A 26,860-nucleotide genomic window follows, 5' to 3' on the forward strand; every position below is an offset into this window, starting at 1 on the left:
TTAATTCTCTCCGTGAATAAGTTAAAAAAGAAACATATAAAAAAAAACCGGCCAATAAAATCATGCACATCGCTTCATTTTCTGAAAATTCTTACAAGAATTCTAATTAAAAAGTTTGAGATAAACGTGACACCTTTAAAAATAAATTAAATCAATTTAAAGTGAAATTAAAAACGTGCGCAAAAATTCTGGCCATATTCTCATGAAGAATCATATTTCTTAGGAGTGAATTGTTGTGAAGCATCAACCCAGAACGACCATTTACTTTTACAATCATCCAAAGCTTATTCGATAAATAAAAAAATCGCGTTTGGATTTATTTTTTCTATTCGCTCCAGCATAAAAACATTTTTGGATTTACATTTCGTAACGTTCAAGTCCAATTTCTGTTACGATGAACGAATTTCATAAAACCTTTCACAGTGGATCGATTGCGCGTAAGAATAAGGGAATGAATTAAAAAACATGAAAAATCGAGTGAAGCAGATCGTGGAATTCGTGCGTGGAAAGATTCCAAAGAAGCGGAAGAAAACTGAGTCGCCGCAGTGGGCTCTACTCCGCCGGCGTATTCGTGCGTTCGTTTGAGGCGACAAAAAAATTCCACGAGCAAATAGCTTGATCGTAAAAAGAGAAATGTTGCGACAGTTCCATTCAGAATTCGGTATGTTGCTCGGTCATTGGATTGAGACCATTTTCCGCCGGGAGATTAACCGAGTAAGCGGAGTATCAAACATGAAGAAAAAAACGCCGTGAAAACTCAACAGTCCATTGAAACGTAACCGACGATCGTTTCCTTTTTTATGCTTTCGAGATGTAACCGTAAAAAAATAAAAGGAAGGACGCAGCACAGGTCAGAGCCCAGTGTCAATCGTATGTACATCGGCGAGTGTAAATTCAAGCGCGCACTGTCAAGGAGCTGAACGCAGGACCAAGAGAGAGAAAGAGGACGAGCACGTCGCCGTGGAATTTGGATGAATGAACGAAACTCTTGAATGAACGAACGAGGCCGCCAACGACTACTATGGACTTTAACCGAAAGCCTATCGCCCTCTTTCTCTCTGCCTGTATTCTCCGTCCGTTCGGTTCGGGTGCACTCGCGCACCGTGGCACGGACCAAACGTACAACGACGAGTGGGAAAACTATCCGCGTATATATCTGTAGATCCGTGTCCAAAATCTCATTCCCTCTTCTTCTCGCTCGCACCGTGATACCTTTTCTCCTTTTGCCCTTTGCCTGCATACTTTTTGTTCGCTGCGTCGTGTTTTTTCCTTTTTACCCTTTACCGGCATATTTCACGTCCGCTGTTCTCCTTTTTTCTCTTTATCTTCGAGCACCCACTACTGTGAAAAATATACGTCGACCGGAGAAAAATGCGAGTACGCGCGTCTCCTCCTCATTGTTCAGAAACACTCTCCCTTCCTTCCTCTTTATTTCCCTGACGCAGCTTTATTCATTTGGCCTTCTACACTCTACCAATTTCCACTTTCACTCGCAATAGCTCGTGCTACGTTCAGCGAAAAGGTAAACAACTCGTCGCGCTTCGACAACAAACAAAATCGTATCCTCATTAGACTTTTGACACTAAAAAATAGAAAATAAAAATCCAAATTTATTTATCTTTTTGTTCGTCAACATTCCGGACACTTCGAACCAGCGCGTACGACATTTTCCCCCATTTTCTTTCTCCTCCAGCTCGACGTAATTCAGTTTCTTTTCTTCCCCGTCTTTCGCTGTTTCTGTCAATCTTTACATATTTTTCTCCTCCTTTCTCCATCACCCACGCCGCTTATTTCGACGTAGGTATTTAAACTTTAAACCGCCCGGATAAATACCTGGCCCTTATATCTTTTCAGGCACTCGAGCGATCGAAAATTAAGGTATTCCTGAGGAGGCACACACACATGCGTGCACACCGCCTCGTAAAGCGTGCACACAAACGTGAGAGAAAAAGCGGGCGTTAGCTTGTGCCGAGCTTCACATGGCAATTGGTACAGCTTTACGACAACGACGCACACGGAATAACAAGGAAAATATGTGTGGATATACGAGAGCGTCTGCGTGTGTACATAATGATGTGTTTGTATTATAACGCGATGAGAACGCGCGCACGAGCACCACAATAAATACGAAGCCGTTTATACGCGCCACCTACCACGTGGGAACTCGCCGAGTCCTTTAAGTACACGCGCGCCTATTTCCTATACACTACTTTTCATGCGTGTATGTCTGTAAAGACCAGGACGAAAGGAAAATTCCTGCGCATCAGTTTCCCGGAAATTTCGACGTGATCTCACCCTTATTTTATTCTCAAGTTCGTCTTGCGAATTCGATTCCGACATTTCAAGGATATTAAATGCTGCTGCTGCTGCTGCTGCTGCTGTTACTGTGAGAAAATGAAAAGGACGGTGAGAACGCAGTGCCCACTAAATTACTGCGTGGATAAAGGAAAGGGGTTGAACGACACAAAAATGGAGAATTTAGCCACACTTTTCTTGGCTCATCATTGCTGTTGAATGAGCCTTCGAATTTTTTTTCACGCTTTTCCTCGTGTGTAAGGGGTGAAAACGATATTTCGTAAGGGTAGAAAATGATAACCGTGCCGCGACTGAAAGGGTTTTTTTTTACGCGAATCTGTAGAAATCGATGTTTTTTCTCATTTTTACGGATATTTACCGGTTTCGTGAGCTTGCGTCACGCTCGTTAGGGCTCATTTGTTCTCAGGAAGATTCGTTACACTTTTCGCTCTTTATCGGGCGTTAAATCTTCGGTCGAGAACCTTCGCGATGTTCGTAACAACGGCTGAGCTTCGATGCAATAGGGCATTTTACACCGTGTAAGAAAAAATACAGAAATGCATGTTTATGGTGGATTTCGTAAAAAGTAAACGAGAAATGTCAACATTTTTTCATAAAGATGGAATGTAAATTTTATAACTCATGTCAGTTTTAAAAGTCGTCTTTTTTCATCTGTCCTTCAAATGTCTAAGATGCCATCCACCGTATTGGATTCCAACGTGACGTCACTCGATAGTAAACAATCTAGATTTTTATCGTGCGCTCTGGTTTTATTTAGAAATTTTAAAAGTTATTATCACGTTTGTGGACTTTTATCATTTATTTTATTAAAATCGCATCCTGGAAGACGGCTTTGTGAAAACAAAAAGTACAAAGGTACCAATGATAAATGCGTTGATGGTGGCGATGAACCCACCATTTTTGTGGCCTTTTTCAACTTGTATACATTTTACAACTCATAATTTTCACAAATCGTGCTACTTGGTTTTTCGCAGTCGTATTGTTTACTAACGGAGTGACGTTACAAAGCGAAACAGCATGGCGGCTAGCATTTATTCTGCACGAATATTCAAAATCATAAATAAAAAATAGTTTTTAAGACACTTTATGCGGTCTTGTAAAATTAAAATTAAAATTCTATTGGTTCATTACGATCTCAGGATTAATTTAAAACGGTTTTCAAAAAAAGGTGTAATACCCTATTTCGAACGTATTTTTAGCTATTTTTCAACTGCGATTTGACGCAAGCGACAAAAAACTAGTGGATTAATGAAACCTAGAAGAGATTCGTTCGTCGAAATAACCTCGAATTATTCCCGATGTAAAATAATGTTGAAACGATTTTCATGACCTGTTACCAAAGTTTTATACCATCCTGATGGACCTGAGTAATATTGAAATGATTTATTAATAAATATACTTTGATACATCCAGCAGATATCGAAAGGTTCGATTTTTCCGGCTGAAGGCAGCGCTTCTCCACGGTCTTCATTCATTAAAATTTGTGAATAGTTTGCGGATCGTAGTCGTCGGTAGAAAAGGCTGCTAAGCCACAAAAATTGAAATGTTTCGAGACATCGATGGGAGGTGCAAGCAACTGTAGAGGGACGTGGGCGCGAAAAATGCACCGCGAGAATAATTGTTTGGGACTTGTGGGGCTGGACACGAAGTCACTTTGCGGCTAAAGTGCGACGAGTCAACGAGCGTCAAGGGCGAGCTCCGGCGGTGGTACAACTGTATGGCAATAGTGACTCGCAACGAATAAGCGATCGTCGTCGTATATATATTTGCTCAACGTAAAATTCGTATATATACGTGGCTGGACGAAAAAGGGTTTGACCCGTAGCCTCACATCCGGTTGACGACGAACGATGAGGTCTCTTGGACTTCCTTGACGGGGGCACGAGGGTATTATACACGATCCGTGTAATTTCATTAGTATACAAGGGAAACGAAGCGGGTATCCCTTCCTTTGACGACTCGCGCGTCTCGAAATACGAATAAGAATGTATCGAATGAAAACCGAGAAAATTCGGGCATGACAAGGTGTGAAATTTCATTTTTCCTCCAATTTCTATTCTTTTTTATTCTTATTTTTCAATGAACGATTCGAAGAAAAGTTTCATTGGAAGAAGAACGTTTTGCTGCCTTCTGCCGTTTAGCTTGATCGACGAGAAGATGCAAATTCGATTTCTACGAGCCTGGAAAAAAAGGAACTTCGACGTTCCATATTATTTGAATGAGAATGTTGTTTTCTCAACAGTCGTATCACTTTTTCTTAAAAACTGATGAACTCCCTTGTAAAAGAGCCATTGGACGAAGCTTATTTTTCAAAAATATGAATTTAACACAACAACAATTCGGCCGAATGTTTTTTTTTTTTTCTCAAAATACGATCTTTCCGCGATGGATTCGTTTCCAATGAATCGCCATTCACGAAGCTGCTGCCTCGTCACTATTTCTGATCGATAATTTTGCGTGCAATATCACATAACCTCTCACCTCCCCCCTCTTCCCCCCAGAAACGGTTGATTTTTTGTCACCCGTAACAACTGTCCAAGGGATGCGAGGACACGCTGTTCCGAAGGCGTAGCAGCGAGGGCAGATAAAAAAAAAAGAAAGAAGGGTTCGCTGTACAACCCTTCGGCAATGTGACAGAGATCAAGGAGCAACAATACCGATAATTACAACGACGAGATGAATGTGCCGCTCACCGGAGGACGTTAACGGGTGGCACGCGAGGACATCGCAAAAAAAAACAATATTAAATCCCCTCAGGAAATGTTAAACGAGCGAAACGGAACCTTCGTCAACCCCGTTCGGCCCGCAATTTTCTCTGAAGAAAAACAATCCCCTGACGATTCTCAATGCTTTTTTATCTGTGCCAAAAACCGACGAAATTTAACGCTGCCTTTTCTCAATTGGTATATGCCCACTTTTTTAGGGAATGAGGAACAAAGGCCACGCCCGACTCAGCCATTTCTTGACAACTCATTTTAACTTGCAGTGAATATCTTTTTCAACGGAATCATAACAATTGATAGTGACATGTTGGGTCTACAATAAAATACGATGTAGGATCAATCTTATATTCCTTTGGTGACTGATTCGTTCGAGAACTTCGTTAAAGATGTTGAACAGAATCAGAGCGCAAGTGGCCTGTCGAGAACGCCGTCGCGTAAAACCCCTTGGCAGTGCTGAACGACGAAGGCCTTTAGCCAGCTCTATCGGCCATTCGTCTAAACTCAATGCTTCGGCTTCGGGCCCATCGACGCATGACCCGCTTCGCTGCGTCATCGACGAAAACCGTACTTCAACTTCTCAAGTAATCATAACTGTCTCAAGAAATCATAATTCTCACAGGAAAACGTGTCGTTGGGTTCGGTGTAAAGACGAACAGAGTCAGCATTTAAAAAGTTAAAATGGAGAGTTTTTTATAACTCGGTGACGCTATTATTTACGGTTTTGTCACGGGACTTTTGTCTACTATAGAAATCTTTGATCTGCTCGTAGACAAATAAGAGTATAAAAGTAGTCAGTTCATTGCGTTTTTGATCATTTATTTGCCCATTTCGAAGAAAATAAAAATGTCTCATTTTTTCGGCTTTTAGAGGATGGATCAGTCGGTATATCGCAAGCGCGAGTGCGAGAGAAATTTCGAAATCGAAATTCTTTGACACAGTTTGACCGATTAAAAAAAGGCTCTGCCAGCCCGTTTTTGCCGTCGTTCTGCGTAGACCGGCAGAGCCTTTTCTCAATGGGTCACATTGTTTCAAAGAATTATCATTTCGAAAATTCCAAGCGAGGTTAGTCGACTGATCCATACTCAACCCTTTCGGTCCAGTGGTTTCGTTCGATACCACTTTTATGCATTCAAACGTTCATAATTTTGTCACAATATATTTTTCATTCCCACACGCCAATGACCCACAAATTTATTCTAATTGGTATAAAAAATGTATAGTCCAATGAGTTAATAGCAATTTTTTAATTATAACAATATGAATTAATGTTTGGGGTAATAATTGCAAAAAACTAGCAAATTATCAAATTACGTGGAGCTAGGTTCGTGAAAATGAGCACTCGAAGGTTTTTGGGTTGATTACGCATCCGTAATCAGATTTTCAAAATTTTCAAAATTATAAATGGCGGGTCCAGTAGGACGAACGACTTTTATAAAAACCGATCCGATTGGCCTGAAACTCGTTACTCGGGGTGTTCGGGATTGGTGATTACAATTTCGATGTCAGATTTAAAAAATTCAGAATAACTGAAAAATTGAACTTGTGGCGTAACGACGCTTGAGCTGTAAGTAGCGAAAGGCTGCTGTCGGTTTAACGATCATAACGTCGTCAGAAAACGTGTAAGCATACAAAACTCAACGCTCCGACTTCCCTTCGTTATATCGTGTAGTTTACGTGAATATTACGTGCCCATACGCCATACGCACATGCGAAAATTATGAAGGGAGATTACTCGATTGGCTCATAAGAGCGCTTTGTAGCGAGAGAATAAAGACTAAAGTTTTGTGGATTTTTCAAATCATTTGAAAAAACAGTTCCGGAACTGAAAAAATTCAGTGTAGTTTTTTGACACTTTTTATTTTATATTCCAGTCGCCTTACACCGTCGATCATACAAGTTTATAGAAGTTCTTTGCTGAATAAATCATGCACATTTTGCACCCAGTCAAAGGTCATTAACTCAATGAACTAATCAACGACGACTAAGAATGATGTCTCGTGACTCAATTTGTACTTTCTCGTCGAGAACAAACAAATTGAACGTAATTAAACGGATACTTTTCCTGTGACGATCGTTCATGGTTTTGAAGAAGAACTTCGCACTCGCACTCCAGACAGTCTTTTGAAGAAAGAATCTTAGAATTGGGTGGGGTTCAATATGTCGAATAACTGAATTGTAGAACTGTCGATATTTCGAAATTTTTTAAGTTGTGATATCAGTTTTGAGAAAAATACATAATTCGAAATTCTTATTCCCGATTGACTATTCAGCAGATTATTGTGTGTTTAATCAAAAATTCCTTCTTTGAGTTCGTGTTTAGCCGAAAATATATATTTCAATAGTTCCGAATGTCAAAAGTTCATATTTTCGAATTCAAAATGGAGAGTAATTGTTTTACAGACAGACCAGAATATAGAGTAGCAAAAAATCGAAAGTGGATTTTTCGAGCCTATAAAACTTAAATATGCAGAATAGCGATGGCTCGAAAAGGCGAAAGTCAAAATGGCGATGTTTAAAATTGGAGATCACCGGTCTGAGTAAGCGAGTGAGTGAGACGCGTGTATTTGGAGCTCCACTGCATTTCTTTATTCTGATTGATCGACTTTCTAACGTTTCGCTATTTTGACCGTTCGACTTTTTGGTGTTTCAGTATTTCAACCTCAGTGATGTTTGGTATTTCGTTATTATATATTTTCAAAATTGTGAATTTCCAAAGTATCGCTGACTGTAGTAATTTATGAATCGACAGAGTGATAGTCGAATTTTCGAAAAATCGATATTTTAGTCATCGTCCTATGGGCGATTATTACATTCTATTTTCAATGTAAACGTGCTTCGAACCTTGCAGCTTCTGCTTTATTTATTTTCGGCATTCAAAGCTCTAGTCGAATCTATCTGTCTCCATATATTATCATTCGAAGTTTATAAACTCGAGATTTTAGCTGTTCGAAATTTTAGTCATTCCAACATTTGATCCCCACCCTTAGAATTTTCTGGAAAATGCAAGTATACGAAAAGAACAAAAGGCCAGTAGCGAGGGACAAAGAATTTGCCAGAATTTCTACCTATCGCCAGTCTTCGAGGTACTTCTGCAGGCACAAAACCCTCTCAGTACTTGTCACGAGTTTAAACATTAACAAATTTCTCAACTAAATGATCGATTAAGAATAAATTCCTGAAAAATTGTACAAAACAATTGAAATTGTTGAAACACCTTCGTAAAAACTATTTTTCAGTTCATTTGATATTCGAAAACATGGAGGATCGTCAGATGGAAAATATTACGCCGCTTTGTACGGTGAATTAGAGCGAGAAAAATTCCTATGACCGAAGGACGGGATGAAAAATCGACAGGTATCGATGGAACCACGATGAGATGGCTTTTTGACTACGGTTAATCGGCAATTCCGTAGAGCGAGAGGAGAACGTTAAACGTGACTAAAGAATGGACCTAATAGAAGGCTCAAATTCGAAAAGGCGTGTCTCGTCTGTACAAGCGAACGAATCTTGAGGCTGCGTAATCGATAGGTGCGAAAAAAAGGTCAAAAATGAAATAGAATTGAGTTTACAAAATTGAAAATTCGCGTAAAATATGGCGTTAAGAGCTTGACAAATTATATTTGAATCGTTTAAAAGATTTGATCGCTGAAAAGTGATAAAAATGTTGATCATCTTCAAAATTGGAATCGCCCGAATATTGACAAAAGTTTTTAATATCAGCACCATATTTTGAAATCGATTTTTTCAGATGTTTCAAGAAGAACTTCTGACTGTACAAAGATTGAAAAAATCTTGAGGAGCCGACGCCTACGAGGTTGGAAAATCGAGCAAAACCGTTGCAAGTTGGACTACGCGTTTCGCGACCGCAATATGGAACAGTGGAAGCTAAATGTCCATGGAAAACATTGAGGCTATTAAGTTTTTATGGGGGTACCAAAGGAGTTCTCGAGACGTTAGTGAAGCTCGTAAAAGCCTTGAAGACACTGATTTCAATACCGCAAAGGAAAAGGTAGAACAATAAAAGCCTTTTAAGTCTACCCAAGATTCATCGAAATAACCGTAAAATGAACAAAAAAAAGAATTTTAGTGCGAGAAATAACAACAACAACGCGACAACTTGGAGCGACGAGTACACTATTTCTGCAAACAAAAATGCGAAATAACGTCGTACCACCGCGTTGGCGAACGCGAAGAACCAACGACAGCTTCATTGCAGAAAAAGTTTCTTACACAAAGCGACGAAACAGTGCTGTAAATATTATTAAAAAAAAAAATTATCCGAAATGCATCAATGTTGCGATTGGCACGGGAAAAGTGTGATCCGTAGAGTGTCAATTCCACGACTGTCAAAGAAACGATTCCACTCGAAATTACGAAAATATTGTGGAGAATTATAAATATTGCAATCACGAGGAACGATAGCAGTAAACGACATTCAGTTTTTCCACTTTTATAACATGCTGCTCGTCTATAAAGGTAATATTCAATAGTACATTACACCACAAGGGCAGAAAATTTGAGGCGCGCGGTGGTGTATACTATTTTTCTTTACAGCCGGTCGAAAGTACGTTTCTTTCAGAACATGCAAAGCAAGATTAGCGAAGATAATTTATATGAAAATCTGGATTGCTATGAACCTGAAAAACGACGCCGAAGTTTGCAACTTTCGAGTCCAACGAAATGGACGAAAAAAACGTTTGTAATTCACCAATTTTTTATTTCACGAATCGTTGGTGCAGCTTGAAAAACTACGAATTGCAAATTCGACAGGGAACGAAATTGGATAATTGCTCGAATTATTGGAGGCTTTTTTAAAACCATTTCGTTGGACTCCGACGTCGCAAACTTCAGCGTCATACCTGAAAACGACTCATTTCATCGGTCTGGTCACATTATTTTTTGGCTTCGCATTGATTTCATCTGGAAGGATAAGCGAATGTTATTCGTCCGGATTAGCAGCAGTGCAGTGCTGTTTTTATATGACATTTCCATAACATATTTTCGTATTAATAAAACACAATCTTGTTCGCGCGGTTTCCGGATGACTAGACACAGCCTTTCAATAAATGTGTAGGCAATGTCGATTGAAACGTCAAACGTCAAAAAACAATCGCGTCGAGCCTTTCGGTATGCACAAAAAAATGTTTGCTCCCGCTGAGGGAAATGACGCGTGTGCAGTTTTGTCAGTGCAGAAGTGTTATACTTTGGAGCGAGCTGTAAAGAAAAATGATTTGAGAAAAATAGATAACTCGAAGGAACTGTATGAGGTGAGGAACACAATTGAATGATTTCCCTACGACTTATTTGAGAATGGATCGAAGAATGTGGTTCCACAGAAAAGAGAGTTAAAAAGGCGCGAGGACTGGGAAGATACGAGGGAAAAATGTGCGGGAAACTCGTAAAAGTGGCGAATCGAAGGCGTGTCTAATTCCCGACACAATTCAAGATCATAGCCGGTCAAATCGAACGTGAAAATACGGGGAAATCGTGTAAAGTATTCGAGACGAATGATAATCGTCGGGTCCGTTTTGTGAGCGGAATCTATACATGGGACTCTGGTGTGAGAGAGCAAAAGAGTGCGGCGAGGTTCTGCGTGTGCTCGACAAAAGACTTCCGCAAGAGGTCGAGAAGTATCCCGGTACTCGGGTGCTTCTCCCGACAACGGATTTTTCCCCGTCTCTAGTTTTTCATTCGTGAGAGTGGGTGCTCGATGCCGTCTCTCTCTGGCTTTCAGAGCCGAAAGAAATGCCCGTTTTGTCTCCTTAAAGCCTCGACCACAACGCGAGTCCGTTGGACCTGCTCTCGCAAAGAAAAAGAGAAAGAAATATTCTCCCCGAGGAAGGGACACTCGGGAGCAAAAGAGAGAGTGCGCATTGCAAGTAAACGTGCGTGTTTCGACGGCGAAACGCCCACTGCATAAATCCTCAATGAAATTTTATCGGGAATGAGAAAAGAAAGGATCGGAGGCAGTGGGAAGCCGGGAAGAAAGAAAAGTGGGAAGGAAGATTTGTGCGTATCGGTGACGATCGTGAGATTGGCGCTCTGGGTGCAGATCCACGCATTCCGGGTCCAAAGAAAACGACATCGCGGGAGAATCCGTCACCCTTTTCTTTCCTGTCTTGATTCCAAGCTGCAATGCCCGATAATTCAGGACCCTGTGTCATCGACGATCCCCGCGTATTCGACTCATCACTGCGCGTCCAATCGAAAGAGTATTTCAGAAAAAAAAACTGAGCTGTCTTGCGTCCACGAGTCGTTTGTTGGAACCCCGAGTAGAAACGAATCGCACGAAAGGTCGATTGCTGGTTTTCCTCATTTTTTTCCGAGTACATTGAGGCTGTTAGCCTGCCCATAAAGTCCGTCCACACCGACGGGGATTCCATGAAGGAATTCCGGAGTGTTTCTTCCGAGTGAGTTGAAACGGGAAACGACCCCGAATGAGCTAATTGTTGAATGAAGGTGCAAAAAAAGACAAAGCGAAAACGAAGAGGCCGAAATATACGGCAGCATGATACAATGGAGCGCTGCATGTACGGTGCGCCGTACCATGCACGACCCGACCAAGCTTCAGGAGTCTGGATCGACTCGCCGTAGAAGGTATTGCCGATGGGTTTGTTCTTGGCCATACAATCCACCCACTTGCAGGGAGGTCGCGACCAGCAAACTTCCAGCCCAGTAAAGGAGACGGGCAAAAAAGGGAAAAGAGAAAGACAGTTGTGGGGCGACGAATGGACCAAGTGCGCGCAAGGAAGGGAAGCAACCCTCAAGGCGAAAAGAAGATTCACGAGCTTTTTCGGGCGGTGAGTGTGCAACCTGAAGCACACACTTAAAGAAGTTGAGGCCGTACAGTCATTTTTTACCCAAAAGTTATGACCTGTACCTTTCAAAAGTTAGGCCAGTTTACAGTTTGGCAATGTTGCGTACACTTTAAAGAAGAGTTGGGAAAAAAAAGACGCAAAACTGGTGAAAGCTCAGTCGAAAGCACGGACGGTGACGATCCTAGCCTCAAAAAATTGCACGGGAAACAGATTATTATTGATATAATCTCAGCAAATCTCCTAATAAATCTGAAAAAATTGACATTATTGAGCGAGCCTAGCTCATGTTGCCCAAAAAATTTCATATTTTTAGCATCATTTTTAACCGAGATATCACTGAATGTGTCTTGACTTTCATAAAGTTTCATGTTATTCTCGGTCCAAATTGTTATTGATTTTTCTCAGCAACGACGCTCCTAAACTGTCTGAAAATTAAACTGATTTTACACTTAACTTTATAAGATGCGATCGGTTTAAAAGCGATGACATAATTTTCTTTGTAATGCCCCAACATCCTTAAACATACGAAGGTGGCGTGTGTGTTGGACGAGTAACAAACCTGTCGCTGTGAGGGTGTTTTGTCAACTCTGTACGGCGTCTCCCGATCTGTAGACGGAGAGAAAAAGAGTGGAGACTTCACGGGAACTCTCGGGGGCTGAGAAATCTTAGCTGGAACTACACGTTATTGGTTAAGAATTGTCTTCTTTTCTTCGCATCCATCCCTCTCCGTCCCGCGGCTTCATTCCGATTCTCCGAGATCCGGTACCAAGCACATTTGCACTTTACTCCGAAAGGTAGAGAAAGAAACAGAGGGAACAAGGGCAGAGAAGAGCGAGAGAAAAAGTACTGTGGTGGTATTTCGGTCCATTTCGTTGGATTCCGGAGAGGATCTTAAAAAGTGTCGGGACGTATTTCTTTTGGCCGCGGAAAAGCCTGTCCTGGCGTATTCACCGGGCCGACGACGAGTCCGTAGCTTTTCTGCTGAAGGCTCACCTTACACAGAGCAGCGCCCTTTTACACCGACACGCATATAAACAGAGCTCCAATAGCATCATCGGAGACGCTCCAATGGAGAGGAAAAAAACAACCAACCGAAAATTGCAATGCGCCCGGGCTTTCACGGCTCTTTCATATTTCTTTACGGGCTTTCATGCGCGAGCCTGTCCTCGTGGCACGGGCACAACTTTCCTGGAAAAGTATCGGGAAAAATGAGCGGAAGGTGCGGTGTACAGCGGGATCCGGCAAGTTGCTTTCGCAGAAGCTTCGTTCATCGACGAATGGCGCCAGTCAGCTGAGATCCTGAGGATCCACAGAGATTCGAGAGAATTTTCGTCTCCGTTTTTTTTTTCTTACCAAACGGACGTTTCCGAGGTTCGCTGGAGGGTTTGTATGCTGGGCTTTTTCTTGGCTCTTTATGGGTCAACGGCGAGGCTGAGTGAACGAGGAGGAACATAGGCCACCCTGTCTCTTGACTGTTCACGCATGCACACGCGCTTTCGTATTCCCCGTTTATGGTACAACCGCGTTTTGTGCGGCGGCAGCATGAAAACCGGTGAAACATCCCCGGGGTGGATTGCCAAAGATTTTCATGGACTCTGTCTTTTACGAGGGTGCGGATACCCCGAGTACAATGTACTCGGATATACACACATGCGCCGAACGTTCAATGAAAGATCAATGAATTCTCAGGGGGCAAATCGTGGGAGTTTGGTATCGCGCGCCTGCGTGAATTCCTTCGATCCGTCGATCGGAATCTTCCTAAGGGGATTATGAGAGTGAAAAAATAATAAAGAAAGACGAAGGAAAACATTGTTAACGTGAGAAACGCTCGAGTTTCGGAAAGTAACGTCTTTATAACGTATTTTTCTACCTCTTATAATTGTTAGGAGAGGAAACGTCTTCGTTTCTCGACACTTCTGGCGATAAGATTGAGCATCGAGTGTGAAACGATGCGGGCTGCGGTTCAATCTTTATCTTGTCCTAACTAACTTTTGCATTATTTTCTTAAAAGTTAAACTTTCACTGAAATAATTGTGCGTCGAAGCCCATCGATATACGCTCGAAGTGTATCGACGTTCAATTGATATCATTTTATTCAAAATCGGAATGAAGAAAATAATGGTGGATGGTAAATTCGATAAAATGAAGATTAGTAGATTTTTAACTCACCCATCATTGTCAGCACTGATGTCAGCGTCAGCCTCAAAATCTGCAAATAATCACAAAAAAGAAACTTTTAAAGAAACGTACTTTCATCATCGCGTCTGAAAAGAAAGTGATTTTTATTGCGAAGCATAAGTACGTCGAGGTATCGGTAACAAGAGAAAAGTCGTTACGAAATTTTTGCACTCGCGAGAGTTCGGCCTGCGTACTCGGGGGAGAGAAGATTTTCGACACTGCTGGGATGCTCCCACGTGTGCCGCTGGCTCGTCTCGCAATCTATCGGCCTTTCAGCCACACCCTTCCTCTCGCAGGGAACACATGCCACACACGCAGAGTGAGCCCGCATGTAGCGATCGCGATAGTAAAAACTTGGTTGCGTATTAAGCTCGTTCAATTGTTGTGGGTTTTCGAGAGCGTACACTTTCGTTCGATAATAAAATATAATAATAAAAGTACAATTTGCTGAGTGCTTCGCCTAATCGGGTGCTCGAATTTCGAGTATCTCGAAGCTATGAAACTACCAAATTAATCGATGCTATCGCGGAGTTTCTGTCACTGTAATTCGCGAAAAACATTGGATTCGTTCTCCAGCATCCCGAGAAAAAATGTGCTCGCGAAAGAGCCGAGCGTGTCAAAGATTTCGACAAAAGCATTGAGCCGATCGTCGCCCATTCTGCAAGCGATAACTATTCCCCCATAAAAACGCCTCCCTCCAGAGCATTTTTCAATCCTCCAAAAATATGTGATACGAAAGACACCTCGGGTTCATCGCCCTCGAGCATTCGGCCAGGCGCAGGAACGAATATACACGTTGCGGGTGTTTCAATGGAGTAATCACGTGACGAGTATGAAATATCGTGCATCTGGTGACGGGTATGCACAGCACGAGTGCTGTTTTCCCATGGAGAGAGGAGAGAGCATCGATAGTAGTAATTCTATCTCGAGTGACAGTTGCGAGAGCGCAGAACCAGGCTCGGATCAGCCCCTTAATGCTTCTTCTCCCTTGACCGTCGGTAGACGCGACCCTTGCGAACGTTAAGCGGGGGCACCGGAACGCCGAACCCCTCAATTGGGGGAGGGGGCGGGGGCACCCTCGACTCGATATGCGAGGGTGAAAAATGCCATCGTACTCTGGGCGAAGTACAGAGGAAAAATAGCAGGAGAATGGGAGAGAGAGCCGCGGCGAGGGGAAGAGGGAAAATGAGATAAAAGGGTCGAGGGCGACGGCACAGCCGTGGAGCCGGGGCGGTGATAATAAAGTGTGCGGGTACGTGAGCACGCGCTCTCCTAAGCGAGTATATCTATATTTTTGAGATAGCGGTACACCCATATGTGAATCACATACGCACGACCAGCTGCGCGTTTTCGTATCTCTGTTTTCCCCACCCTCTCCTCGTCGCCCGTGCAGAAGCGCGTGTTACAATTCCCCTATCAGCCACCCCGGGGAACCCCCTTCACGACGGAAGACCGTAAGCGCGTACGTCGAAGCGCGCGTGCCGGATCGAGCTTCGCCAGGAAGCACTATATACGCGAAGGCTGATGGCTGATTTTCCCGAGCACACCCCGTCCTCACGCGGACGGTGAAATTTCGATGGACACCCGCAACGAATAGGGAGAGAAAGAGAGGACGAGCAGGGGAAATTTAATCGGGACTCGTTGCCGCACCCAGCGCTGATGTACGCGCAGTTCATCATTTTTCCTGTTCACGTATGCGTGCGGTACGTCAGGCGCGGTGGATTGTGGAGCTTGATCGCCGAATGAACTTGTGGAATAAAATTCGAGAGGGGAAAGGGGAGAAGAGGGGGGGCGCGGTTTGTGCTAAGATTGCCTTGATGTTTAGCGAGTCGGTAGAATAATGGTGAGCGTGTTTTCCTGCTTCGCGAGTCCACAAAGCTTGTGGGTTTGATTATTTCTTTTATTTCTATGCTAACAATTGGCATTCTGGAAAAACAATTGTCGGGAAAATGGTTATAATGGGGGGAGATTGGAATCCTTCGAAAAATGGGCTTTTATTTTTATGGCTGTGTTGCTCTTTCGATACCAATTTGTTCACTTATTGCGTCAACGAATTTTCCCCCTGTTCGTTTATCGTTAGGGTTATTCTGCAGTTCAAGGACTCTTACGATGAAAAAAGTTATGCGCTATTTCATCACAAAACATAAATTTTGGCGTTTTCGAAACTACATGATTACGACCATTATTGTTCGAAAAATTTGAAGGTTTCAATTTTTTATGATGCCGAAGTTTGCAACGTTGGGGTCCGACGATATAAAATATAAAAAGAACTCTCGAATGGCGAGAATAGAATGGAAAAGATCGGGATAAATTTCATCGGCTTCACAGATCACTGGTTAGCGATCTTCGAATCGTTGGGTCGCTTTCCAGAATCGTTGAAACACGAATGCCAAGGTCTCGAACGTCGAATCCAAATGAAATGGTGTAAATAATATTTTATTCGTATTCGTATAGTAACAAACTCATTCTTTATTACGAAATTATTCTGGTCACCAAACTTATTATTATGGAGCTTATCAATTATTGTTTATAATCAATCTACAACTAATAAAATACGATTTCAATGTTCGGGGTAGCAGCAAATTTTTATGAATTAGTCCGGGCAAATTGGGCCTCCGCAGCACTCGGGATAGGGTTTGGTCGAATCCGTTTCTTTGTAGCCAATCGCTGGTTTGTCAGGAGAACACTGGTAGGTTCCACAACTGGAATGAAAATCCAGAAATTGAGTTTAGGAAAATAATCACACCGCACCGAGAGCACTGAGAAATGAAATTTACGATGCTGAAATTTGTAACGGTGGAGTTCAACGAAACAAACGAAAAAAAAACACTTGCAATTCGCCAATTTTTTATTTCAATAATTATTTGAAATAAATTCAATAAATTCAATAATATTCAATAAAATTACAAATTGTTTTATTCGTTCATTTCGTTGGACTCCAACGCTGCAAATTTCAGTGTCAGAAATTTTTCGAGTGAACATTTTCGTCGCATCGATGATCGCGAGAATCAAAAGTCAACGTCATTTTTTAACTCGATGGCTCGTTGTGATAGAAACATCTTTGAAATTATAGTTTGCTGCCACGTTTTGTTGGTCCAACAAAATTTGTTCAATCGAAAAATTTCTATCCTCCCAGACTGAATGGAGGCAAATTATTGAAATGAATTACTCGAACAGCGTCACTGATTGATGAAAAATGAGCTTGAAGAATATTCAACTCATCATTCTCGTAACTTACCCTTTGCTACTGATGCTCCCATTCGGATGGCAGATTACTTCACCGCATATCTTGTAATAAAGGGATAAATCTCCTCTGACGTCATTGCAATTCAGTTTGACTGAAAAAAAGTAACCCAAAGATGAATGAAGCACTCGATCATTATGGTTTCATCGAAACGAAGTAAAAGTACAAGATTGCGAGGATTATCCTGGAGAAATCGTAAATTAATATAAACATAAATTTGTTTTGTATCAAATTTTTCATACCTTCGTCTTCGGCATTTCCACCTACGAACAGGTAAGCAATGACGACAAGAGCGTAAAGAAAAATTGTGGTTTTCATGTTGAATAAGCTTCAGAGATGATGTCCTTTCGACATCTGATGCTTTCGCGAATGTGCTTAGCAGCTTATATATCGTCTGGTGATCGCTCTCGCTCGGCATAGCACCCGTTAACCTTGGAGCTAAAAGAGTCATTTACATAAGACATTAGTCCTTGTGGAATTCATTCACGATTGAAAGATCACAGTGATAAGATAGCACAGTAGTCGATGCTACGCTGACGAAACTATAGGAAGGAATCATAAGGAATCGTTAAAATAAATTTTATGCAATAACGTGCGAATCAACTTTCCTGTTTTATTTCCAAGTATCGACAAATTATAGTGTTTTTTCACGAAATCGTCTTCTCCCAGCGGCAGGTTTGGTCGGTTTAACACATTGGAAGATTAAAGGAATATGTAAATACAATGAAATTAGTGGTTGCGATAAATTTCCTCGTCATCTCATCGTGAGATAAAAACACTTTACGATAAATAATTGATCCGAGGCACGTCAGAATGAAAAAAATAATGAGTAAAACGAGTTTTGTTGTTTCGTGGTAGCTCGTTCTCGAGGTGAGTGACCGAATTTTCCAATGTTTTCTGCGAGTTCGAATGACGCACCACGATGCTGAAGTTTCCAACGTTGGAGTCCAACGAAATGATTTAAAACACTGTCCAATAATTTCAGTAATTCTCCAATTTATCTCCAGTCGAATTTGTACTTTGTATTTTTTCAATCTACACAATTATGATTCGTGAAATAAAAAACTGATGGATAAATCATTTTATTTTCATTCATTTTGTTGGACTCCAACGTTGGAAACTTCAGCGTCGTTGACGCACCACGAACAAGAAAATCACTCGTTCTTGTAAGAGGGAAGATTAAAAGGCAAGTAAAAATAATAACGAAGCGAATGAACAAGTCAGGAAACGTAAAGGATAGGTTTGAGGAAGAGAAAAAAGGCAGAGAGGGCTTTTACGGAGGCAGTAGCGAAGGGGAAAATCGGAGGCAATGTTCCATCGAGTGATGCAATTATTCACAGCCGTACTTGGCACATGTGCGACGTTTCATCGAAATGCGAAATAAATCGAATCGTTGGGTTTTCACTTTGCTTTTTGTCGCCCAGAGCTTTTCGACTTGAAGCGGTTTTATCGAGCGCAAACGTTTCAATCGAATGGGGGAAAAAATGTTCGAAGCGTTCAATTGTTCCGAGGAGGAATCCATCTGTTGGGAGCTGTAGTGAAAAGATTTATTTTTTGAGTGGCCCGCATGGTATTTCTGTGATCAGAAACTCTCGTACGAAGCATTCGATGCTTCGTGGGTTCCCCAGTGTCTAATTAGTTGCACACACAAATTTATCGAGTGAACAAAATTCTTGTTGGAGCAAGAAAGCGTGGCGAACAAAATCAAATTTGTTGATACAACGATAATTCCGTCATCGCGATCAACGTTTATTCGAGCCAGCAAATTTCATTCTGTTTTCCACCACGTGCTGGTACTGCAAATTTCGTGTCTCAGTGCAGCTAACCGAATGATTTGTGAGATAGGAAGAATACGAAGAAAAGTCCAAGGCCGCAGGTTGTTCAAAGGGAAGCACGCAGCACCGCGCACGTTTAAAATATTCAAAATCGGTGTAGCGCTCTAAAACCTTTTTTCTCAAAAGGTTCGCATCTGGGGCAGCTATTTGTAGCGAACAAGACGCTCGTTATCCCGAGAAAGATCTTTCCCTCGTTTTCTTCCTTCAGCGATTCGCGTTACGAATTCTGATTTCACGGCTCAAATGGGCGAGGAGATATCGCATCGTTGTTAAAACAAAAGTCGACTGGTCATGCGATTTCCTCTGATCGCTTTGCTTCCTGAGTGTCTATATATTTATCTTTTTTTCGGCATCTCGCACTACCAGGAGCATCAGGTAAGTGCGAGAAGGAAGAGCAAGAGCAAGTAAACGAGGAAAAGAAAAGTTGAAGGAAAGCGAGAGCGTGAAAGTGAGAAATTTGTTGAAAAAAAAAAAAAAAAAAACGAATTCGTTGACGCCCAGCGCTCGAGTTTTTTCTCTTTAACGATCCGACGAGCCAAGGCCTTTGACCAACGTCTTCACAACTTTTTTAAACTTACACGTATGAGTTCATAATAGTGTACAAAAAAAGCAGAGAAGGTGTAAAGAATTTTCGTCGCGGGAGATCTTTTTCGAGTATTTTTCAGTGTCCTACTCCATGTGGACGCCATGTGGATGTGACATATAAAAATATATAGATATATAAGCCCAGAGGAAAAGGACGACGAGGACGACGGAGCCTCGACGCGACGTTGCGAGCTCGCATCACCCATGGCAAAGCTTATTTTACGGATACCGTATCTCCTGCACCGGGGGGTTTCTCATACACGTACTTTCCACACTCCGCTGCAGGAGGAAACCGAGCCAGATATAAACCGTATGTCGTTCGGGCATGATGTTCCGTAATCCAAACACGCTGTTACTTGAATTACGAATTTCACAAAACCTCCGCGATGTTTCGGTAGGTTACACAATTTCTCCCAATGTCATTATAGTTCGTAATGATGAAAGCTTCTGTTTTCAAGGTCAATGGGCGCTCGATTTATGGAGACTCTCGTGGCCCGAGACTGAGGCTTTTAAAGGGAATAAATGAAACTTGAAGTCGTTTTTCGCTTCGATTTTTTCGAATTTGATATGGGAACTGTGATGGCGGGTGTTAAATGTGTTAATTGATACTCCTTTCCCGCAAAATGTAAATCGCGCCATCAAACCGAATGATGAGACTGAAGCTTGCAACGTTGGAACGCAACGACGTGAATGGAAAAGCAATTTTTCATTCTCCAACTCCGCTTCTTGCCCAGCAATTCGTAGTTTTTCAACCTACACGATAAGTGATTCGTGAAATGATAATTTGAAGAATTGAGAATGCTTTTTTCATTTATTTCGTTCGACCCGAACGTTGCAGAGTTCAGCGCCATACGAAATGTTTCATTTCGTGTTTCAAAGTGGAAGACAACGAATGGTAAATAATTTGGAATTTTTTTGGTACAATAATGTGAGAGGCTGAATTTATGGGAAAACAAGAAATCGGTAGGTCACGCGGGACAATGTGAGAATTTCCCAGTTGGCGCAAGGCCACCCGTTTCTCGTGTCCAGTCCGTTACAAAGAGAGTCGGTAAAAAAAAATGTTGAGCCTCCGGGAGTGTCCAGGAGAGAAGAATGGACCTTCATCAGAGTCTCGTGCTGTCTTTGTTCGCGGCGTTGTTCGTTCAAAAAAATATAAGTATACATCTCCGTGTTAACTCGGAAAGGAAAAAATCGATTTCGCGCTCTTTCCTCTCGAAACTTTGTTGCAATACTCTCTCGAAAAATCTTCGCGAACTGTTCTCTTTCACGCGTTGAAAGTTCTCGAAATGATCTGAGAAAACGAATTGTTCGCGACTCGAGTTCCACACAATCGAGTCTCATCACTGACAATAATCACCGTTTACAACCACTTTTTGTTCCAACTGTAACGAAATTCTAACAAAAAAACCACGGACTGATACACTGAACGAGAAATTCCCGGTAGCTCGTTCGTCGTTCCGCTATCGTTGTGCAGGCCTTTTCGGGCCGTAAAAAAGAACGCAGGAGTCCAAGTCCGCGATAAAACGGGGATAAAACGCATTTGAAAAGTCATTGTCATTGAGTAACGCCGAGCAAAAAAGTAGGAAGAAAAAATGAGGAGCGCAAACGCAGCATCGAAATTTCTAAATTCTTTCAACCATTCCAACGATTTCGGTACAATTTGAGCCCAGCCACTTGGTCAAGATCGAATGAAACTCTCCCGAAAATTCTGTCCGGGTCTGAGTCCTTGGGAAATTCCATCTCTCTGCGTGTACTCCGAAGTAAAATCGAAAAAAGTCACCGAACAGGGTACGAAGAAAGGGGAGCTGGGGGAGAGGGCATCATCATCAAGCAGCACGTTGTCCAAACAGAGTTTCGACGTTTACCCCGCGAGTTTGTGCGCGACACATATACAGGGATGCAGTTACTCCAACGGGGCATATGCTCCAGAGAAATATCACATGTGCTCGTTCCCCAACACGTATCTCCTCACGAATGGTAACGAGAGTATAGAAACTCATGACCGAGCAAGAGACAAAAAACTATCTTGGCGGTGTACAAAGCAAACTGCTCGTGGGAAGTAAACACGCTGCTAGTGACAGATGACACTGTGTCTTGAACTCGATATTCCAGTTAATACATTCATATTCATTCATTTCAAATGAAATCGTTATCGCAGCGATTGCCGTGGTACACTAGGCAGAGAACATTTTTTTTGTTGAATCCACTGAACTTTTAACTGCGCGCATGAACAAATCGTGACGAACAAAATTCAAGTTTTATTGACCCAACGAAACTTTTATTGAGGTAAGCCTATCGCTTCAGTCCAGTTCACAGCTAATATTTGGGAAATAATTAATGGAAAAAAAAGATTTGTGATAACTGAAATCTTTTATAATTTAAATGAATGTTCGCATTGAATTATAAAAATGAAAAAACAATCCAACGATTCGCGTAGTATCCGAAAGTTTACGTTTTGACTACTCGTAACTGATTAACCGCTTTTTCGTCGATCTGTCAAATTGAGGTTAGGACTACGCTCACTTGCTGTCTTGCTGTCGCGTCTCTTTATCATAGCGAGTCGTGAGAAATCCAATGCAGGAAAGTTTCATTGAAACTTAATGTTCCATGAAAAATAGGCTGTAAGTGCAACTTTTTTTCCAGCATGTCATGAATTTCTATGCAAATATACCTCTTTATCACGGCATCTGCATCACTTTCAGTATTTAAGGAAAACTTGTTCTCCTACCTCTTTGCGAGTGAAGGCACCTCAACTGACGAACAATAAATAATCACGCACAAACAAATTCTTAGTCTTTTCTCTAATATAAATTGCATATAATCATTTGAATACCATGAAATGGTCAAGCGGCAACTTCAATGATCTAGCTTATTTTAAATCCAGTTTAATTTTGTATAAATTTATGTATAGATATATTTCAATTACTCAACTAGTAGTAATATGAAACTAAGGCATAGATCTTATTCTTACTGTCATACTAGCTATAAGTACAAAAGAACAATCTTGTTTTTATCCTACGAAACCCAAAACATATTTAGTTTGATTCAAAAATCTTTAACTAAAGAGAGAAGCATAAACTTATACTTATATATTAATGTAAACATTAACACAAATTATGTAATTTATACAAACTTGCCTTAAGGTGCAAACCAAGGCTTTAAATAAACTCAACTCAACTCAACTCTTTGTATGTCGTTTTGAAATTCTTTCACGAAAACCACCACTTCCAAAAAAGTGAACAACGTCTGCGACGAGTCAAAAGCCCTTGGAACGATCTTTCTATCGACTTTTTGGCGGTATTCTAGTAAAATTCTGCCCCGCGCACTGAGGCAAAAAATGTGCAGATTCCACAAATTGATTAGTTTCATGCTAAAATCAGCAAACACGTTGATTCAACAATGTTTTAACCGTGGCGAGCAATATGCATTCGAGCCAGCAAATTGAGCGTTCGAATTGAGCAAAATTTCAAGCCAGGACCAAGAAAAATTTTGTCTAGATTTCTTGTTGAAAGAATTAAGCGTTCGTACGCACGACGTAAAAAAATCTTCCATTATACTCATCGATAATTACTGGGACGACAATTTTATAAATTCGGCGAAGTATCGTTTGAAAAAACGGAAGTACGTCAGCACGATAAATTCCCGCGCCAAAGTCGCGGATGATCGAGTGGAGAATCGCCGAAGCTTGTCACAGCGTATCTTCATTTCCCGCGCATTTTTTCCCTGCTTAATGGACCGAGTGGTCAAAGCTTAGAAGAAACGTTATGCCCACTTAGGTGGCGACTGCTCGACCGACCAAGATTTTTTCGGCAAACTATATCCGGCGACTTGTTCTCGCCCACGCAATTCATCTTGGCCTGCTGGCTTACCGACCGCGGAAAGATCTCGGCGCGCAGCTCGTAAGGAAAGATCGAACGGCGCGAAGGGCCGAGAGTTCGAAGGATCGAGGATCGTGGGCCGATAAAGTCGAATGTCCAGGATCCCTTCTTACTTTGCAAAAGAAAATGCAGCCGAACCGACGTCCTTTCCCGCCAAAAATCTCTCGCCATTCGCGACGAGAGCCTCGCACTACTGAATATCTACTTTTTCGATACGGCGAGAGCAACAATTTCGAAAAATACGCATGAACTTGACAAATTTATTGTGAACTAAAGTAAGGAAATTTTCACCCTTACAAATGCGACGTTGAAATACAAAAATAACATTTGTTCCGTTATACGAGAAGTTTGAACCGGTGCTACGAGACCCAAGAGACCAAAAAAGCGTATCCTCAAACGAGAGGCAAACGGAACGATACGAAAAAAAATCGAGTTTTGACGTTCGCTTCCCCAGGCTTCTTCACAAAAAGTCATTTACCCCGACAACTTTTTCAATAATCATTAACGCGCGGGAACAGCCGAACCGAGAGGAAGGACTAAGACGTAAAAAAAACGTAACAGCGGTTTCACCACAGAGGCGTCTATTAATTTCGTGTGAAGGAAGTTTCGGTAAAGCTCCCACACACGTGGCACGTAAATCCTCGTTGCATCCCTCGACTCCGGTATTTTCCTTGCACCGAGATGTCAATGTGCGTGAATGAGTGAACGCGTCAGGGGTAAAGACTGGAGCAAGGTCAAAAAATCTTCAATGAGCATGTATGCACTAAAAATAGATGAAACGAGGCGCTGCAAGGCGCACGGAGTCTTCATCGAGGTATGGTAAGAGGGGTGAAAAGTCTTTGCCGCGTGAGGGATCGAGAACGGAAGAACAAGCCGCGCGTAAAACGTGTCACAAATCGATGGCACATGGCTCGTGCCAGGCGTTTGTCTCGAAAAGCATCAAGAATAGGGGAGATTCCCCCAAAGACACGGAAAAGGTGCAACGGAGTAAGGGAGGAAGTCGGATCGGGGAGAAGTCAAAGGTTAAGGTGAGCCTTCTCCTTGGCCTTGAAAATTTCGTGTATTTTTATATCTGCATCGAGAAAAGAGCGCAGTAGATGTTCAAGAAAATCCTTCGCTTCTACCGATTTTAATAAACCTTGCAAATTCTTTGTTAAATATCGATATAAAATATACAAAAGATTGTTCAATCGTTGTGAGATGATCGGAGAGAAAATTTGCCGAGTTAAACGAAAAAACAAAAAGTGTGTGTTGTTAAAATCGACGAAATCTCGGACGAAATATTTTCAAAGTTTTCGAATGTGAATAATCGCAAAAACGTTTTTTTAAATCTTCAGAAAACGATGTTAAGTACTATCCAGTTCTCAAATCGCTACAATTGCCCAAAACCACTGGTTTAGTAACGAGCCCGTTGTGTGCTCACAAATAAATCGTCTTCACAGTTTCACGATCGAGCGATGATTTGCATCAACGTTTTATAAAATCATGAAAAACTCAGATCAGAAACTAGGATGCGCGTCGGATGATAAAATTCTAACGGATGTTCTATAACGTACGCGACGTGTAATTCGTGCATGTATGAACGGTGTAGACGTATTAAGCGGGAATTAAGACGGTGGGGCGAACTTCCTGAGGAAGCCAGTCGAACGCACTCTCCGTGACATTCGGCCCGAGGCATTTGGACGGGGATCGTAACACGGGGCTTCTCTCGCGTCTAGTCCTCTCTCGTTCGGTTTTTCGTTAATGCATTAAGCGTTTGATCGCTTGGATGAAAAATGCAGAGAAAACGGTCGCCCTGTTTCCTACCATCAGTCATATTTAATTTCCACTATTTTCGTTTACGTCAATCATGCACCCCGTCAGCGACTCATCAACTGAAGCCTCCGAAAAAAAAAAATCTTTCCTCGACAACAGACGACGAATGAATCATAAAAATTCCTCGGAATTCGTTTTATTTACTAAATGAGAAGCATTTCACGTGATTAGATTTTGAAAAATTCATCCCAAATTATGAGCACGTTCAATGAGAACAAAAATTTCTTGATTGCGAACACAATTTTTGTTAGTTGAACAAACTGTGGCGAACGAAATGAAATTTCTCAATCCAAACAAGTTTGCTTGAATCAAATACTCTTTTCTTTTTCATTTTCTCTTCCACTTTTCTTCTCCTGCTGTTTTCTCCAGCCACTTTTCTAGTCCTTCCGCCTCTGCCTTCCTCGGTACCTGAAATAATTGTTTCTCACTACGCCAAGAGCACGCGTCCTTGCGGATCAACGAAACTGTGTTCTAGAATCAACAATTTCCCATTCCCAGTGCACAAATCAGCATGCACTTGAATGTGAATAGTGCAAACTTCAACGACATTTTGAAACAAGTAGTTTTGGAAAATATGTTATCAAAATTTATTCTCGCCTCAGTCACGCGATAACGAAAAAAGACTTTGAAGCAATGGGAGAACTGAGGAGAAGTTTCTACACCGAGGGTCGTCGAGATACTTACGTTCTTATATATCTATGTGCACACTTATAATTGAGGGAGTCGCGGAGGAAGCGCCTTCAGCTGTGATTCCTTCCTCCCGCTGCAAGTACGGAATACGTATAAACAAACACGCATACATAAAGACATACACGCTCTACAAAGAATATCTTACTTTTCCCCAGTTTTAACGTTTCTCCTCATCCTGTTAGCGACCCTCAATAAAAGCAGCTTTTACGCTGTCTCGACTTTTCGTTTTAACCTCCTTATTTCTCACGTATACACAGATAAATATTCGTGGCGTGTACGTATATAAATTATCGTGGTGTATTATGAGTGCACGTGCGACGTGGATTTAAATCGGTGGAAAGGGGGTGGTAGCGGAAGCCTTATCCATGTAAATACACCACTTCCGCAATTCTCCGCGGCGTTCCCAAATGTCTGTATGCGCACACGACGCCACGGAGATTAATCGTCGTATATATTTCAGCTCGCTTTGCCCTCACTCCTACGAAGTTAATCTATTAGAGTGAAAAAGACAGAGGGAAAGAGAAAAGAACAGTAAAGAGTCTGTTGGCAATTGCAGTACTGCGGCTTATCTGATCGCTGTGACATCGACGGACCGTTGCACGTCGTAACATCCGCGAGCAACCAAATATTCTGACGAGTTTTTCGAAAACGCATAAATCCTATTGAAAATGCGAGATATTGGGACGATCGTGGGATTAGCATAAAAGGCACATGCTCTTTTCGGAACGCGACGTCGAAAAATCGGTTGCGATACTTTCAATGACTCGACGGCTTTTGT

At 41.8% G+C, this 26,860-nt stretch overlaps 2 protein-coding genes across 5 annotated transcripts in view; both read right to left on the reverse strand.

Annotated features, from left to right (window-relative positions):
• The window catches only part of LOC122405588 (M-phase inducer phosphatase-like), a 141,334-nt gene that overhangs the window by 78,587 nt on the left and 35,887 nt on the right, over nt 1-26,860 (reverse strand). For 3 of the 4 annotated variants that reach the window (XM_043410472.1, XM_043410473.1, XM_043410475.1), the window contains one exon: nt 14,027-14,066. The exons of the other annotated variant lie outside the window; for it this stretch is intronic. In XM_043410472.1, coding sequence (XP_043266407.1) covers nt 14,027-14,066 — 40 coding nt within the window. The remainder of the gene's footprint in view (nt 1-14,026; nt 14,067-26,860) is intronic. 4 annotated transcript variants of the gene reach the window in all.
• Nucleotides 16,485-17,670, reverse strand: LOC122405591 (uncharacterized). Its single transcript, XM_043410489.1, has 3 exons — nt 17,522-17,670; nt 17,274-17,373; nt 16,485-16,737 (listed from the first exon to the last, which is right to left on the reverse strand). Exons 1-3 carry the CDS (start codon nt 17,595-17,597, stop codon nt 16,629-16,631), a joined length of 285 nt encoding a protein of 94 aa, XP_043266424.1. The 5' UTR covers nt 17,598-17,670; the 3' UTR covers nt 16,485-16,628.

Source organism: Venturia canescens, chromosome 1, assembly GCF_019457755.1.
Source record: "Venturia canescens isolate UGA chromosome 1, ASM1945775v1, whole genome shotgun sequence".
In the NCBI taxonomy this organism is placed as follows: Eukaryota; Metazoa; Arthropoda; class Insecta; order Hymenoptera; family Ichneumonidae; genus Venturia; species Venturia canescens.